The sequence below is a fragment of the Mesocricetus auratus genome, unplaced genomic scaffold, assembly GCF_017639785.1.
Source record: "Mesocricetus auratus isolate SY011 unplaced genomic scaffold, BCM_Maur_2.0 Super-Scaffold_4256, whole genome shotgun sequence".
In the NCBI taxonomy this organism is placed as follows: domain Eukaryota; kingdom Metazoa; phylum Chordata; class Mammalia; order Rodentia; family Cricetidae; genus Mesocricetus; species Mesocricetus auratus.
Window position 1 is genome coordinate 68102208 of NW_024429182.1, and position 18264 is coordinate 68120471.

General features: G+C 44.4%; 1 protein-coding gene across 1 annotated transcript; it reads left to right on the plus strand.

Annotated features, from left to right (window-relative positions):
• Positions 1-3981: 3981 nt before the first annotated feature.
• On the plus strand, positions 3982-17629 carry Cuzd1 (CUB and zona pellucida like domains 1). Its single transcript, XM_040752828.1, has 9 exons — positions 3982-4096; positions 6269-6419; positions 8293-8507; positions 9781-9931; positions 10248-10465; positions 12859-13031; positions 14267-14655; positions 16350-16618; positions 17278-17629. The coding sequence occupies exons 1-9, from the start codon at positions 4015-4017 to the stop codon at positions 17442-17444; spliced, it is 1815 nt and encodes a 604-aa protein (XP_040608762.1). The 5' UTR covers positions 3982-4014; the 3' UTR covers positions 17445-17629.
• Positions 17630-18264: the final 635 nt, after the last annotated feature.

The following is an 18264-nucleotide window of genomic DNA, read 5'->3' on the forward strand; positions in this document are numbered from 1 at the left end:
CAATCTTTGTCTCTATTACGTTTCTTAGTTATACTTCTTATACTAATAGCCACTATGAAATTTGGGCAAGAAGGTATGTAATATGTTTTGATAAAAATAGGAAAAAGAATAGAAAATAAAAGTGCCCTGTCCTTTTCCAGCTTTGGAAGTTTCAAGTAAGTTGATTTCAGGGCACTTCTAACTTTAGCAGCTGTTAAGTGTGAGAAGTTGGAGTAATAGGAGTGGTTCTCCCGAGAGCATGTTCCTTCTCAATCCAGCCTGTCGAATATCCTGACAGGAATGTCACTCACTGGGAGAGAGCGGGTACATCCTGGTGGGGTATCTCTGGGTTTACATTGGCTGATGCTTAATGATGGATTTGTTCTCTGTGACTTTTAAAGAATGGGAATATGGAACATAATGATGCCCACCTATAATCCCACCTGGGAGGTGGAGGCAGGAGGATTGTGTTTCCAGGTCACCACCTGGGACACATTAGGCCCTTCTTCAGAAAGGAGAGAGCATCTGTGCTAGCAGAAATCAGGCAAACCCAAGATTTCTCCCACTGCTCACCACCCAGATTTCACATCTGTTCGGAAGCAGGTAGCCCCTTTTGATCGCTTTTACAATGGCCAGTGCTGATTCAGCTGACAGAAATCAACATCCCAGAAATCTGCAACCCAAGACAGAAGCCCAGGTCCCCTTCATCACAGCAAGAGGATACGCCCTTGGCACTTCTGCTCTTTTCTCCTGAGGCCCTGAAGCCCCTCCTAGCACAGATGTCTCACCATGAATTTCTTCTCTTTTTTAGCTAGGACTGTTCACACCACAGATATAGTTCACAGAAACAGATATTAGCTAGTGATGGGCTGTCACCTACTAAAAGGGAATTAACAAATGGAAAAGGAATGCAGAGAGCAGCTGATTCGCAGGGATGGACAAAATGTGGGAGATGCAGGAGGGGAACCTGCTGCTCTTCAGGAATCAACCCTGCATGACTGCTCTCAGAAACTGAATACTCCAGTGCCACCTCAGCACTAGGTCTGGGGGGGGGGCACTGCCTCAAGATTCTGTAGATGAAATAATCTGTCTTTCTTGAGTTTCCAGAACACTGCCTCTATTTGGCTTTGACTCTTTAGTCTACCATCGAGGTCCTAGTGGATGGAGAACAGTTAAGTACCTTCTAACCTCAGCCAGTGGGCAGCCAAGTACATGATGTGGGGAGGTCTGTGGCAGCTTGTCCTTACCAGAGGGACTACGCCTAGGTATCAGAGGGGGGCATGAAGCAGGTGGGACAAGGCATTTGGGGGACTTTCATGATAGGCGGTAGGTCAGAGTACACACGGGAGGTTTTAGAACCAATGGATCCAGATTGCATTTTAACCTGGTCTTCACTTTGGGAAGCACCATGAACTTTCCTAGCCATCAGTACTTTAATTAAGAGTGGGTAATTGTGTAGGGGCCATCAGTGAGAGGTCTTCCCGGCCCACAGAAATCCTGACTCATAGAAATTGCAGGCTGCTCACCTATCTGGACTCCGAGTGCTTTTCCCCTCCCAGAGCAACTACAAAATCTTCACAAACATTGATGCTCAGAAATAGGGGTGGGAGGAGACTCCAGTCATGGGAAGGAGGAACAGTTGAGGCAATGCCCAGAATGGGGTGATTACGCACCACTATGTCCCTATCTCCTATGTAACTGCTTATGTAGATAGGAATCCAGCAGAGCTGTGTAGGGATCTGGGGAATTTCCAAGCTCCTTGTGAAATCCACTCCCCGGTGCCATTGGGCTCACCTTGCTGTGGTAGCATTGAGTATGGTGCTAACCCCAGATCCAGGGCTGGCCAAGAATGGATTCCCTGGGGCATAGTTGAGGATTCTTCCCTCACCAAGTTCAGGACTAAATGAGGAAGCCTGGACTTTAGATAGAGTCTGGAGCTAGAAGAGTGGAGGGGTACAGGTTTCACTCTTAGGTGACCCTGCCTCATCTTGACCTCCAAAGGGCTTCTGGATGATTCCTAGTGTCTTAGTTACTTTTCTATTGCTATGATATGACACCATGACCAAGGCAACTTATAGAAAAAGGAGTTTATTTGGGCTTACAGTTCCAGAGGGTGAGTCGATGACCATCATGGTGGCTAGCATGGCTGCAGTCAGGCAGTCAGGCATGGCAATGAAGCAGTAGCTGAGAGCTTGCGTCTGATCCACAAACATGAAGCAGACAGAGCCAATTGGGAATGGTGTGAGTGGGCTTTTGAAACCTCAAAGCCCACCCCCAAATGACATACCTCCACCAATAAGACCACACTTCCTAATCCTTCCTAAACAATTCTACCAACTGTGGACCAAGAATTCAAATACATTCACATTTAAACCACCATCCCTAGAACTGGCCAGTCACTAAAAAGTTACAAGTGAAGTCAGAACAAGACTAGCTTCTCTCCACCATACAGGTCTATCTCCATGAACTATTGCCTGACCTTTCCTCCATCTCCCTTCCTTCCCCTCTCCTTTACACACAGTCAGACTAGAGAAGTTCTGCCCCAGGGCCTTTACACACACACTTTTATCTTAAATCCCTCAAGATAGATCATAAATGACGGTCTCTATCTTTTCGTATTTGCTCCCTTTGCATCTTCTCAAGATGCCTTTCCTTTGCCCTAATTTGCATCCTTTTCCACCCAGGGTTGCCACATTTCATCTGATCACCCTGTTTTGTTTTATAGTTCTTTTTTTCCTTTTAAAAATTTAAATTAGAAGCAAATTTGTTTTACATGTCAATACTAGTTGCCTCTCCCTCCCCTCCTCCCCTGCCCCCCACTGACCCCCTATGCCATCCCCTTTCTGCTCCCCAGGGAGGGTGAGGCCTTCCATGGGGGATCTTCAAAGTCTGGCATTTCATTTGGAGCAGGGCCCAGACCCTCCCCCATGTGTCTAGGCCGAGAAAGTATTCCTCTATGTTGAGTGGACTCCCAAAGTCCATTCGTGCACTAGGGATAAATACTGATCCATTACCAGAGGCCTCATAGATTAACCAAATTGACATCCACATTCAGGGGGTCTGGAACAGTCCTATACTGACTTCCCAGCTATCAGTCTCCCCCTTGTTCAGGCCAGCTGCCTCTGTGGGTCTTTCCAGCCTGGTCTTGACCCCTTTGCTCATCACTCTTCCCTCTCTGCAACTGGATTCCAGGATTCAGCATGGCCAATCACCCTGTTTTAACACACTCAACACATTTGCCCCTATATGATTTGTTGTCTATTTCCCCCACTTAGAATGCAGGCTTCATAAAAGTAAAATCTATGTGTCTTGTGCTCAGTTCCATATTCCCAACTCCTAGGTCAGTGAGCAATGAAAACTTGCTCAGTGAGGGAATGAATAAGTGAATGGAAGAATCAATGGGCAGCTCCTTTCACATACACACTCTTCTTCCTAGCCTCGTGAGGGACACCAGGACTTCTGTCTCCAAGTTGCAAGCTCAGTGCCTGAAGGACTCTAATCTGCTCACTTTATCCTCTTCAGAGGGACAGGGTCAGAAATCCTTGTAGGAAGGCCTGACCTGCGTTGTGTTTCCTCTGGATCTTGTGTCCTTCCCCTACCCCTCAGGTTAGCCTCCTAAAGGCATCTGAGGGCACAGATGTGCCCAGAGTTTGCCAGATACCATGTTATCTTGGCCTGCTGAGCTTCGGATCCCAAAGACTTCTATTCCAGGATAAGTCATGGCTTTGAGCCAGTGGTGCGACCTCACTCATGACCTTCACTGACAGGGCCAAGCCTCGAGTGTAGATCAAGGCCAGAGGAACTGCTATGTAACTGGTGAGCCCTGTGCGGAACTGGGCTGGTTGGCCCACAGCCCTGTGAGAAGTGACCTGGAAGAGAGAGTGCAATGCCAGAGACCGCTGGCCGGGACGCAGCCCCACAGCTGCGGAGTTCTCACCAGCGTCACCCCTGTGTGGCCAAACTGACATGTTTCCCTAGATGCCAGGAAACTCGGAGAAATATAAAAGCCTGCGGGCCCTGAGACACACTGCAAAGATGGAGGCCACTGGAAGGCTGCTCATTTGGGCCCTTTTAGCTGCCTGCTGTGGAGCACAGCTGAATTCGACGGTAGATGAAGGTAAGAAAATTGAACCAGATTCTTCAACTCAAACATGGAAGACCTACTCTTTACCAGGCTGCTTCCAAAACTTGGAAAGCTTTCGTATCTGCCGTTGCCCTCATTACAGAGAATAACTCACCTTTGTGCCCTCCGCAAGACTTTTGTTTTATTGGTCATTTCCTTACAGCCCATGGGGTCAGGTTCATTGAAATAGAAAAGGCACACACAGTTTCACTGTGAAATTTCACTTTTAACAGCATATTTTAGGAAAGTAATCCTAAAGCTATATTCCTGCATGATATAATTTTTAAAAATGTAAATTTCAGTTGCTATTTTTTTGAGGGTAAATCAATACAGAGATGTACATACTCTGGTAAATTCTAAAATGTTACACATACAAGAAAGGGTCTCTTGAGGGAAAATGTCGCCGGGCAGTGGTAGCACATGCTTTTGGTCCCAACACTTGGGAAGCAGAGGCAGGTGGATTTCTATGAGTTCGAGGTCAGCCTGATCTACAGAGTGAGTGCCAGGATAGGCTCCAAAGCTACACAGAGAAACCCTGTCTTGAAAAACCAAAACAAAGAGGAAAATGTCTAAAATTTTGCAATATGATAATGCTTATGTCAATAACTACACACGAAACATTTTTAAAATCAAAAAGAGAGGAGGAAAGGAAGGGACTGACAAATTCACAGCAGGGTTTTAATGAAGATGCTGATACTGGGTGGGTGTGTTTGTGCTACCCTTTTCAGTTAGTTTTCTTTTCCCTGGCTACTATAGTACCAGTTATTGTTAGGTAAGCAGAAGAGTCATTCATCAATCACAGGTGAAAGAGAACATAAGAAGGTTTGTTTCTAAATACATGGGGGTTTTGCTCATTTGTCTCATTTGGGAAATATATCTATTCTTGTCCTTGCTGGAGAGAGAGAGAGAGAGAGAGAGAGAGAGAGAGAGAGAGAGAGAGAGAGAGAGAGAGAGAGAGAGAGAGAGAGACTTACTAATTTGCACGGGAGCCTCCTTCCTCGGTCTTCTAAGTGCTGCAGTTACAAGCATATATCATATATACCTTGCCTTTCCCACTTTTCACTGGGTTCTTTGTCTTTAATTTTTTTCTTTCTGCATTTGTTCATTGTGTCTGTTCAAGCAGGTGTGTCCTCACAGGTTACAGTGCTCAAGTGAGGTTCAGAGGACAACTTCTGGCGATTGGTTTTTCTCCTTCTACCATGTGGCTTCTGGGGGTTGCATTTTGGTTATCAACCTTGGCATCAAGTGTCTTTACCCACTGAGCAATCTCACTGGCCTCATATTTCTTTCTTTTTTCCCCAATAATTTTATTATATAAAACAGTTTTTAACCTTAAATATATTTTGATCATATTCTTCTCCCCCAAGTCCTTCCAGATCCTCTCCTCCTCCTTACTCACCCAACTTTAAGTTCTTTCTCCAAAAACAACCCCAAAACCCAATACAAAAACAAAACCTAGAAAACATACATCAAGACCCAAAGAGGAAACAACAACAACAAAAAACCTATAACTAAATAAAAGCACACACAAAAAATTGTGGAGTCCATTATATGTTGGTCAACTACTCCTGAACATAAGGCCTGCCCTGAAATAATTGATATACCCAGGGTCACTCCATTAGAGAATACTGACTTTTTCCTCTTCCAGAAGGTATAAATGACAATTCTGTTTTCCTTTATCCTAGTACCTATATTTTCATTCATTCATTTAAAAAAATAAAAAAATATAATAAGATAAAACAAGAACTATCACGCTCAAATCGGACAGGACAAACCAACAGAAGGAAAGAGCCCAAGAGAAGGCACAAGAGTCAGAGATCCACTAATTCATATAGTCAGAGATCCCATAAAAACAGTAAACTAGAAGTCTAGCCTGGCCTTTAAACTATTCAACTGTAAGAACTCTTTATCTGTTCTAGATAGGTCTTCCTTCATGCCCTAGTTTACTACTTTTATGGACCACATGTAGAAGAATTACAATTTCTCCCCCAGGACACAAAAGGCAAACCCACTGATTGTGTCTTGCTTTGCAGTGACTGCAATATTTTACCAAGTCACCTGCCTATTTATAGGTCTATTCTATTCCCTGTGGGAGGTTGAATCCTAGTGTCTGCTGGGGAGGCAGGGACTACTCCTCTCCTCACTGCCAACTTTGGTATCTACTAGGCAAATCAAGATGCACGGCCAATCTGGGAGGAGCCAATCTGGGAGAGACCCACAAAGCCCTGCTCCTACAGCTCAATGCTGATGAGAACTGCACCTGGACCATAGAGAGACCTGAAAACAGGAGCATCCGAATCATCTTCTCGCACGTCCAGTAAGTGGAGACTAGTTTCTCAAGGAGGGTGCTGATTCTAGCCATGTTGGAGTGGGAGATAAACTCTCTATGGAAGGAGCTCAGCTGCTTCTAGAAAATGAAGGTATCCCCATTATGGTTATAATGATGATGATAATAGTTAATGGCTGCTGGTCATCACTGAAGACTGGCATGCCAAAATCTGAGCCACACAGGTACTGTGAGGCCAGTGCTAGAGTTACAGATGCAAGGAGATTGAAAACTTACTGAGGTCAGTCAATTAGTGCATAGAACCATCAAGGTTGGCATCCAGGTAGTCTAGTTCTAGACTGTAGATTTTAAAATTTTAACTGTGGCTCCAAATTCTGGTCTACCATTAGAGCCATCATGGAAGCTTCCAAAAAACTCCAATCCCAGGCTGCACCCTATACAGTTAGATCACAGCCTTCAAGGGTGGGACCTAGCTCTGCCAGTTTTTGAAATTTTATTTTAAAGACAGCATACGTTTACACATGTTTCATAATGACCTCACTATTCTGTGCTAAGATCCTAGACTGTGTGCACCACAAAGCCTTGGGACTTTACAAGGTCTGCCCTAGCTGGTTTCTCAACCCTTCTGTAGCAGGTGCAACCCAATTCAGTAGATAAGAAAGCTCAGATAAATCACTCTCCGGACCAACACCATCAAATAATAGATGAAGGAAGAGGATGGAATCCCAGCATCCTAGCTCTGTAATCCCTGTTCTTAGACCACTTAAGTGGTTCTCACTCTGTAGCTGGCAACATGCTGGTCCATGTTGGGGTCCTTACTATCTAATTTAAATAATATGGGTGGAGCCTGAAAATCTGCATAAGAAACAAATTCTCAGGTGACCTTATGCTGCTGTTCCAACCACCATACTTGGAGAACTTGGGCTCTACACTGCAGAAGGAGGAATTGACTGGCCTTCAGTCAAATGCAAAGAAGGCAACTCACAGCCTTCCTGAAACAGCAGAGCTCTTAGAAACTTACACCATTTTTGATATATAAAGAGAAAGAGCAGAGTTGTGATAAAAGCAAAACTCAGTAGGAATAAGTCAACATTCATTGGGGCAAATTCTTGTGTACAAAGCCTATGGTAGGTGCTTCATGATAAGAACACCAAAAACAAAACAACGAAAACCTCATGTAGTGTGTGTGTGTGTGTGTGTGTGTGTGTGTGTGTTACACCATGATGTTCATTTACAGAAGAGAAGACTGAGGACTGAAGTTAAACAAGGTTAAATTGCTGGTCCAAAGCTATACAGAAGGGAATTTCTTAAGGTGGAACGGGAGTTCAGCTTCTCTGTGCTTATAACATTGACTTAAAGCCACATAGTTCCTCTGTGGGCATTTGGAAAGAGCCTAACAGCATGGACATTAGAAATCCTGGGCTACCCTGCTCAGTGCAGAGCATTGAACCGTCCTTCAGAATGAGCATATTGGGGCGGGGGAGGAAGGGGCTGGGAGATGCTTCACTGGAAGGTGGTCATGGAGGACGAGTTGATTTTCAGCAGGCTTGGATATCAAAAATTAGTGAGGCTGGTTTCTAAATTAGAAATTCTATACCAACTAGTCACCATGGAGGCACAGGAACAGGGGCAATGGGGGAAGGGCTGTGGCCCTGAATTCTAGACCTGTTTTTTTTTACCATCCACTAACTATAAGGCAAGTGAGTTCACTTTCCTGAGCCCATTAAGGTTGTGGTTTGATGTTGAAGAAGGGTGGGGCTCAGGACTGATCTTGGAGATGACTAAATGGACCAGACTGCCCCCACTTTATGAACTGGTGTGCTAATATGAACAGGGGACAATGCATTTGAGAAGCCATTTTTCTAGTGGCTCTTCTCCAACCACGGGCACGTTGTGTTCCCAGGTTGGATCCAGACGGGAGGTGCGAAAGTGAAAACATCAAGGTGTTTGATGGGAGTTCCACCGACGGGCCTCTGCTAGGGAAGGTCTGCAGTAAAAATGACTTCGTGCCTGTATTTGAATCGACATCCAATTCGCTAACGTTTCAGATAGTCACTGACAGGACAAGTACCCAAAGAAGTGTCTTCATCTTCTATTACTTCTTTTCCCCTGGCACCCGTAAGTTGTCCTTGGTACATTCTTTCCACAGCCCTCAGCAAGCATGGGTTACAGTGTGCTCTTGAGTCTGTTCTCCCAGGGCTCTCTCTGGGAGAAAGGCAATTCTCCAATACTGTGTACAGAAATCGCAGATTCATTCGCCGCCTTTGAAGATCTGATTCTTTGGCTCTGGGGGAACTCATGGCGCTTTACCTCTAACCAGTCCCCTGGAGAGGCAGATTTGACTCAGCAGACTGCTACAGGTTGACAAGTGCTGTGTCTGAGCCCAACGGAGAGACTCTGTTCAGCCTGTTTAGTAATGTGAGGCCTCTGTGACACCTGCCAGGTACCAGACTCCCTAGTCTGATTCATTAGATGTGGGCTGAGGCTCTTGAGCTTTTATATCTATCAGGTTCCTGGGGGTGATTCTGATAAGAATGGGGAGCACGTATGGAGTGAGGTTCATCCAGTTTTTAGGTAGTCAGATGCTACCTGTGTCTACATACTGGGCCTCCATTCCAGTTTGACCTCGGTAGAATGCCACGGTCTGGAGGCGGCAGGTTCACAAGGAGAGCTTCACTCTGGATGTTGTAGAAGAGCTGGTCTTGACACTGATATCTTATGCTACAGAATCACTAAGGCAGGGAGGGACATCAAGCTCTTCCAGAGTTGGACCCAGGCCACCTCCTCACACCTGATGTGGAGACCCTTCCTGACATGGGTTCTATGAGTCAGCCAACCTAAAGTATTTTATACCTCCACGTGGGACTTCAGTTTGCTTCTTTGAGTTTTCTTCGCCATGTTGCCCACTACTGTACCTACAATGGCAGGGGAGGACTAAAGAAGACTGCATCTGAGATGAGCTTTGAATACTAGCATGGCTAGGGTAGGGAGAGGAGAGAATAGCAGAGAAGGACTCTGTGTTGGAGCCCAGGCTGCCATGCTGAGAAAGGGCAGTCTGGAACAGCCACTCCTACGTTGGTCGCCAGTGAGACCAGACAGCGATAGAGGGTGAGGAGCCTCCAGCACTAGCCCTGAGGATGTAGCTATGCTCTGCAGCTCTGTACAGGTGGGGCAGTGTCTCCCTAGCCAGTTCAGATCACGCCAGTGTGATCCATTTGACAGCAGGGCAAGGATGCACTCTCAGGCACACCAAGGGCAAAAGGTCTGGTGCTAAGAGAGGGTGAAAGTGTCAAACGTGACCCACAGGGAAGACAGTGGTGTGACACTTGAGGAGAACATGATAAGCCCCGCACACCACAGAAAAATGACAGCCATCTTCGTATCTTCCTAGCTGTTCCAGACTGTGGTGGTTACCTGGACACTTTGGAAGGATCCTTCACCAGCCCCAATTACCCAAAGCCACACCCCGAGCTGGCATACTGTGTGTGGCACATACAAGTAGAGAAAGGCTATAAGATAAAACTGAGCTTTCAAGAGATCTTGTAAGTATTGTGGTCCACTCTAGTGACCCCAGCAACTGGCGGACCAATGTGGGGAGGAAAATAATCTCATGCCCCCATATGTGGGTACTTTTCAGAGAACCAGTGTAGAAGGGAAAACATGTATCAGTGCTGTTAACTATTTTTTTTTTCTGGAGATTCTGAGGTCCCATGCAGGGACTGACAAAGTTCCAGGTTTGTCATCATAAATCTGAGCTGCCATTGTAAGGAAAAGTAGTTCATGACTTTGGAAGGAATGATGGGCAATAAAGCTGAATTGCTTTGAAAAGCTTTTTACATTAGAGGCCATCCTTCTTAGCCTAGAAGTGGACGAACATTGCCGATTTGATTTCATCGCACTCTATGATGGCCCCTCCACCACGTCTGGTCTGCTCAATCAAGTTTGTGGCCGCGGGCAACCTACCTTTGAATCTTCCTCAAACTCCATGACTGTTGTGTTATCTACAGACTATGCCAATTCCTACAGAGGCTTTTCTGCTTCCTATACTTCAATTTATACAGAAGATGTCAACACTAGTAAGTCTCTTTTCATAACCTTTAAGCTATATTGGGCTATTTGATGATTACATACATAGACCCTGCTCCTTATTTCTTAGTTTGCCAGCCTGTGCCATATACTTGGGGAATATAGCTAAACCAGAGGCTTGAGGATCTGCTCTGTGCCTTGCTTAATACAGGAGGAAGTAAATGACTCCATTAAATTAGAAATGATTTCTGTAGAATGCAGGGTCTGGTTGGCTTAATGTCTTCTATAATGACACAATTTTAAAGAAATGTAACATAATAATTGGAAAGAAAAGCTATGAATTTGGGAGTGGGGGCATGGAAAGAGTTAGAGGGAGGGCATTTCAGAGGGGCTTAGGGAATGGGAGAAGGTGGAAAGTAATATAACTGTATTCTAATTAAAATGTAAAAAATATTAGATGTATCAGTTATAGCTCTAAACAAGGTAGCAATGGGTATTGTGAAAAGCTCATCAACTACTTGGGCTATGAGAGTCTTCTGCCTACTATTAAGGTATTGTGAGTTCAGATATTTGTTTATTTATTTTGTGTGTGTGCATGTATGGGCATGTGCATGCGTTCATGTGTGTGTGTGTGTGTGTGTGTGTGTGTGTGTGTGTGTGTGTAGAGGCCAGAGGACGACATGGGGTGTTCTGCTCTGGTACTTTTTGTCTTATTCCCTTGAGACAGGGTCTTAATCTGAAGGTGGGCTGGCAGCCACAAACCCTAGTCTCAGTCCTCAAGAGTGCTAGGCTTACAGGCATAAAAAGCCCACACTGGGGTTTTTTATGGGGTTACTGGGGATTCTAACTCAGTTTCTCATGCTTGAACAGTAAGTCCTCTTACGGACAGCCATCTTCCCAGCCCAGTGGGTTTGGGGGTGCTGGGGATTCTAACTCAGTTTCTCATGCTTGAACAGTAAGTCCTCTTACGGACAGCCATCTTCCCAGCCCAGTGGGTTTGGGGGTGCTGGGGATTCTAACTCAATTTCTCATGCTTGAACAGTAAGTCCTCTTACGGACAGCCATCTTCCCAGCCCAGTGGGTTTGGGGGTGCTGGGGATTCTAACTCAATTTCTCATGCTTGAACAGTAAGTCCTCTTACGGACAGCCATCTTCCCAGCCCAGTGGGTTTGGGGGTGCTGGGGATTCTAACTCAGTTTCTCATGCTTGAACAGTAAGTCCTCTTACGGACAGCCATCTTCCCAGCCCAGTGGGTTTGGGGGTGCTGGGGATTCTAACTCAATTTCTCATGCTTGAACAGTAAGTCCTCTTACGGACAGCCATCTTCCCAGCCCAGTGGGTTTGGGGGTGCTGGGGATTCTAACTCAATTTCTCATGCTTGAACAGTAAGTCCTCTTACGGACAGCCATCTTCCCAGCTCAGTGGGTTTGGGGGTGCTGGGGATTCTAACTCAGTTTCTCATGCTTGAACAGTAAGTCCTCTTACCGACAGCCATCTTCCCAGCCCAGTGGGTTTGGGGGTGCTGGGGATTCTAACTCAATTTCTCATGCTTGAACAGTAAGTCCTCTTACGGACAGCCATCTTCCCAGCCCAGTGGGTTTGGGGGTGCTGGGGATTCTAACTCAATTTCTCATGCTTGAACAGTAAGTCCTCTTACGGACAGCCATCTTCCCAGCCCAGTGGGTTTGGGGGTGCTGGGGATTCTAACTCAATTTCTCATGCTTGAACAGTAAGTCCTCTTACGGACAGCCATCTTCCCAGCCCAGTGGGTTTGGGGGTGCTGGGGATTCTAACTCAATTTCTCATGCTTGAACAGTAAGTCCTCTTACCGACAGCCATCTTCCCAGCCCAGTGGGTTTGGGGGTGCTGGGGATTCTAACTCAATTTCTCATGCTTGAACAGTAAGTCCTCTTACGGACAGCCATCTTCCCAGCCCAGTGGGTTTGGGGGTGCTGGGGATTCTAACTCAATTTCTCATGCTTGAACAGTAAGTCCTCTTACGGACAGCCATCTTCCCAGCCCAGTGGGTTTGGGGGTGCTGGGGATTCTAACTCAATTTCTCATGCTTGAACAGTAAGTCCTCTTACGGACAGCCATCTTCCCAGCCCAGTGGGTTTGGGGGTGCTGGGGATTCTAACTCAATTTCTCATGCTTGAACAGTAAGTCCTCTTACGGACAGCCATCTTCCCAGCCCAGTGGGTTTGGGTTGGTTGTTGCTGCTGTTTCATTTGTTGAGACAAAGTCTCACTGTGTAGCCCTGGCTGACTCAGAACTCACAGAGAGCCTACCTCCCAACTACTGGGATTAAAGGCGTGTGGCACCAGTCCCAGCAGGTTAAACTTGCAGTAGATTCGTTTGCACATAGAAATCTTGAAAATGCCAAGTTTCTAGTTTTCCAAAATGTGATCATTCTTTGTATTCCATTCTCCCCTTTTCTTGGTAGCATCTTTAAGCTGTGCTTCTGACAAGATGAGAGTCATCATAAGCAAGTCGTATCTGCAGTCACTTAACTACAATGAGAACAACTTGCAACTAAATGATCCAGCATGCAGACCGAGTGTATCAAACGTCGTAGAATTCTCTATCCCTCTGAACGAATGTGGTACAATTAAAAAGGTACCGTGAAACCCACAGTCAGGTTCTGTCAGCTGTTGAACACATGGTGATGCACAGTCATGAAGCTTGCTGTATTTTTCACAAACTATATCAAACTCCCATGGTTGGACTAAGAAAGCATGCTCATAGACATGCACACACCCAATCACACAGAGGCAAGATTATCTCATTCATTTGCAAGGTAACTAGTGGATGTTGTTTTTCCCAGAGACAAAGAGCTCTGAAATCTCACTGTAGAGGGTTGGAACGTCTGTGGTCAGGGTTTTCTAGATTACCAGGAAAAGTTGTGTGAATAACACTACATTCTCTATTTGGTAAAATTGAGCTGGGTCTTAAGATCTTATTTTCCTTGAGAATGCAGAAAGAAAAAACATATTTTAAATATGAAATGTAAGTCTGTGATTTGGTCTGCACACTTTAGCAATACCACTTAAGACCTCAAGCATTGTCAACACTTTTAGGTCCCTTTAAGATACATACTGTAAACTTAAACCACTTTGTGACTGAAGATGACAGAGGCTAGACCAGAGGAATTGATAAGAAATAAATATTTTCTTCTGTTCACTTTTTTCTTCTGTAAATGAACACATAGGCTTTATTGTTTCCCAGATGTCTAGGGTGCACTGTGGTCAAGCTTGCATCTGCACACATTTGGGGAACTGCGTGATTAGCCACATTTGCTTAGGCCTCTTTCGGGAAGAAATGTGTGGTAGAGCTCAGTCTTTTATTTATGGCACCCAGGGTCTCAAACATGTTAGGCAAGCCCACTGCCATACAGGTATATTCTCAGTCCTCTTTTTATTTTTGTTTCAAAACAGGATCTTATTAAGTTGTCCACACTGGCCTTGAACTCTATAGCTCAAGTAGGCTTTGAAATTGTGATCCTTCTGCTTCAGCCTGCCTAGGAGCTGAGGTTATAGAACTATCCCAACAGGCCTGGTATGGTGAGTTTACAGTCTTTATAGGGCTGGAAATTTGCATTCCACAATGATGTTAATGTAATGGAAGGAAAAGTCCTACTCAATTCTACCTTTCAGTCTTTCTAATACAAGCTGTATCATTCACTTTCTTCCTTCTGCAGGTAAAGCACATTTAAGATTGAGAGTACTTGAAGTGAAAGCTGTTCTCTTGTGACTTAAGGAAATTAAATTGCTTCCTGAAAGTCTTATCCTTCTCTGTGCTCTGAAATATTGATGGGTTAATGTGTACAATTTGAATTCCTTCCCATTCTGCAGATAGAGGACCACACAATCTCTTATACCAACATAATTGCCTTCACCGAATCACCAGCTACTGCAGTGATCACCCGTCAGAAGCACATCCAGATTGTGGTGACGTGTGAGATGGAATATAATTCTACTGTGGAGATTCTGTACATAACTGAGGATGACATCATACAAAACCAAAGTGTCCTGGGCAAATACAACACCAGCATGGCTCTTTATGAATCCAACACATTTGAAAACCCTGTGCAGTCGCCGTATTTTGTGGATTTGAACCAAACTCTTTTTGTTCAAGTCAGTTTGCATACCTCAGACCCTGGTCTGGTGGTGTTTCTGGATACTTGCAGAGCCTCTCCCACGTCTGACTTCGCATCTCCAACCTATGACTTGATCCACAGCGGGTATGCACTCACATAGTGGGTCTCTGTATTTGCCAACAGAAGTATTATTTTTTCTTTTTTTGATGTGTGTATGTGCTTGTGGGTGAACGAGTGAATGTGCTTATGTGTGCATGTGGAGGCTAGAGACTGACATTAATCATCATCCTCAAAGACTCTCTGACTTATTTTTGACTTAATTAATTTTTCTTATTCGTATCTGTGTATGGTATGTGTATGCATGCATGTTCCAGTGTGCATTGGCACACATGGGTATTCACATGTGTGGGTGTATATATCTGTGGAGGCCTGAGGCTGATGCCAAGAGTCTCACTCTACCTCTTATTCATTGAGGCTGGGTGTCTCAATTGAACCTAGAACTTGCTGGCAGACTATTGTGGCTAGCCGGCTTGCTTTGGGGTTTTCCCTGTCTCCACCTTCTGGGTGCTGGAATCACAGGTGGGCCACCACAGTCACCTGACTTTAATGTAGGTTCTGAAGAGGGATGGATCCAAATTCTGGTCCTCAGGCTTTCATGGCAGGTGCTCTAACCACTGATCCATCTCCATCTCCTTATCCCCTCGGCTCTAACCATTGCTCTATCTCCATCTCCTCATCCTCTCTTTATTCTTTTCAAGATAGGGTCTTTCACTGAACCCAGAGTGTGTGGATTCAGCTAGGCTGGCTGGCCAGAAAAACTCAGGCATTTTCCTCACTTGACTCCCTAACCCTGGGATTGTAAGCGTTCTAGACTTCCATGTGAGTGCTGGGACTCAGGTTCTCATGGTAGTGTGTAAAGCACTTTGCTGATTGAACTGTCTCCCCAGCCCACAGTAGTAATGATTTGAATGAAGTAAGTTTTGTATTTACAAGCACTCATTATCTATGTGTGTATATATATTTATGTATATAAAATTCCTAGTATGGAATTTTATTAAGCTTAATCATTTAAAAATTGCTACTGTGTAGTACTAGCCACAAATAACCCATGTTAAAATATTTAGAGCCGGTTGTGGTGGCGCACGCTGGTAGGATTTGCTGAAGGAGGCAGAGGCAGGAGGATCACGAGTTCTAGGCCAGCCTGGGCTACACATTTTCGGCCTGGGCTACAGAGCGAGTTCCAGGACAGCCTCCAAAACAATACAGAGAAACCCTGTCTCAAAAAAAAATTTAGATAGGCCGTCTGTGTTCCTTGGTTTTAAAATTGCAATATAAAATATTTGTCGGTGGAGAAAAAAAACTAAAAGTTTTGTCTAGAAGGACCTATTTGTGGTTTTGCTTTTTGTTTACTTTGGCTATTGTCTGCAAGGTCTTGGCAGGTTCTTCAATGTGTGCCAGTCTTAGAACATGATATTATCAAGAAAGTAGATTTAACATCTTTTTAAAAAGAAAAAAAAGGTGGTGTTTTGAAAGAGAAGCACCTTTTCCTGTAAAAGTTGATGGGCAATCAGCTGTACTTACGAGTCAGTATCTCTGGTGTTTGGGCTCTAGTGCACAGGTGCTGATGCTCCAGCCGCTCACAGGGCCCGGAATCTCAGAGCAGGACTTTACTAGCTTTCCCAGAACCAGTGCCACTGCTCAAGCTCACAACGCTCTGAACCGCTGATGTCTTTCTAGAGAGGGTCCTAGATGGACACTTTGAACAAAGCTTGCACCATCTCACTTTTGTGCAGAAAAGCCTCCATGCACTTTCTGACTGTCCCTAAATTGTGTTCCAGATGTAGTCAAGATGAGACTTGTCAGGTGTATCCCTTATCTGGACACCATGGGAGATTCCAGTTTAATGCCTTTAAATTCTTGAGACATCTGAACTCTGTGTATCTGAAGTGTAAGATCTTGGTCTGTGATACCAATGACCAAACGTCTCGCTGCTATCAAGGCTGTACCTCAAGGAGGAAACGAGATATTTCTTCATACAAGTGGAAGGCTGATTCTGTCATAGGACCAATTCGCCTGAAGAGGGATCGAAGTGCAAGTGGAAACTCAGGCAAGAACACACTACTTATGATCTAAGGACATAGAGCTGTGTGACTCATAAAATGTAGCTCAAATCTGTTGTTCCTGAGATGTACAGTTTAGAGGCTTAAAGCAGAAACTCTAGCAAACGAATGACTAAGCACACAAGATGAATACTTCCATCATATAAGCATATATAAATGCATAGCACACTGTACTATGCCATCTGTGCAACTTTTAAGCGTGCATATGTACTATTTCTAAAAGGAAATTTCCTTTAGTTTCCCAGTTCCTTGTTATAGATGTCTAAGCAGACAACCAAATTAGAAGAAAAACCCTATTTTTCTGAATGAGGGAAAAAGTTAACCAGTGTCCACATCAGAGCCTATTTGGGGAAATAGTTATCTTTTCACAGTAGACAATATCATATTAACATAGGACAACCTACTTACTTCTGGGCATATTGAAACTTGATAGGCTGCATAGGAAAGACTCAAAGACAGTCCAGAGTTAAATGGCCTAAGATAAAACATAAATATAATGAATTCAGACTGTTTGAGAATTATCTCCCTCTATTAAGTTGATATTACATATTATTAATTCATGCATAAGTTTCATAGGGCATAGCATGACATTATGAATACTACCAAAAAGGTGTAATACTAATACTAAAACTATTTCCTATTCCAGGACTTCTGCCTCAGACACATGCAGCAGAAACTCCAAAGCAACCTCTCAGCCATCTGCACCTCTTTTCCTTCATGGTCCTTGCCCTCAATGTGGTGATTGTGGGAGTAGCAACAGTGAGGCATTTTGTGAATCAACGGAGGGATCACAGATACCAGAGGCTATACTAGCTGTTGACCCTAAGAAGAACCCTTGTCTTCTCAAGGGTGCTGGATGAAACAGATTCATATGGCTACAAGGATTAGGAATAAACCAGGAAGGCCTGAACAGTCAACACACATACCTTTATGCTCATGTCAAGGTGACAGTGTGTTTCATTATGAGATGGCTGAAATAAATAAATATTGTATCTGGCCACCTTTTTTGGATGCAGTCTCATTATGGAACTCTGACTGGCCTGGAACTTGTTATGTGAACCAGGCTGACCTTGACTTCACAGAGGTCCTGCCTCTGCCTCCCCAGTGCTGGGACAAAAGGTGTGAGCCACTAGGTACAACTCAGCTTCCTTTTTAGATGCTAAGTAAAATGTGTCATCTACAAAAGTTAAAAAACAAATGCAAATATGCTACCCTTTGAATGACCAAAGGCTATAATTTGAAACTGAAGAAGATCCATTGCTGCTGTGCAGTCTGAGTACCTTGCCTTGGGCAGTTCACAAGGGGCCTTTGGTGGGCAGAACCTGATGGTAAAATGAGACTTCAGACTGCTTTCTGAGTTATGACATAAAACATTCCTCTTCTGTTTCCTGTGGATCTGAGCAGATGTTATTGAAGGCCCTGAAACGAACTACTTTTTACCTGCCAACACCAAAGCTAATTATGTTAGACAAAAAAATAAAACCCCGTTTTTCCAGTAAACAACACATACTTTCATGTTCCAGATAGATCTCAGCAGGTAGCTGCATCCCAGAATGCCAAAGGGCTTGGTATTTGCTTCTTTTTATGTTATGTTACGTTTCCTTCTATAAATATGTATCATGTACACCACGTA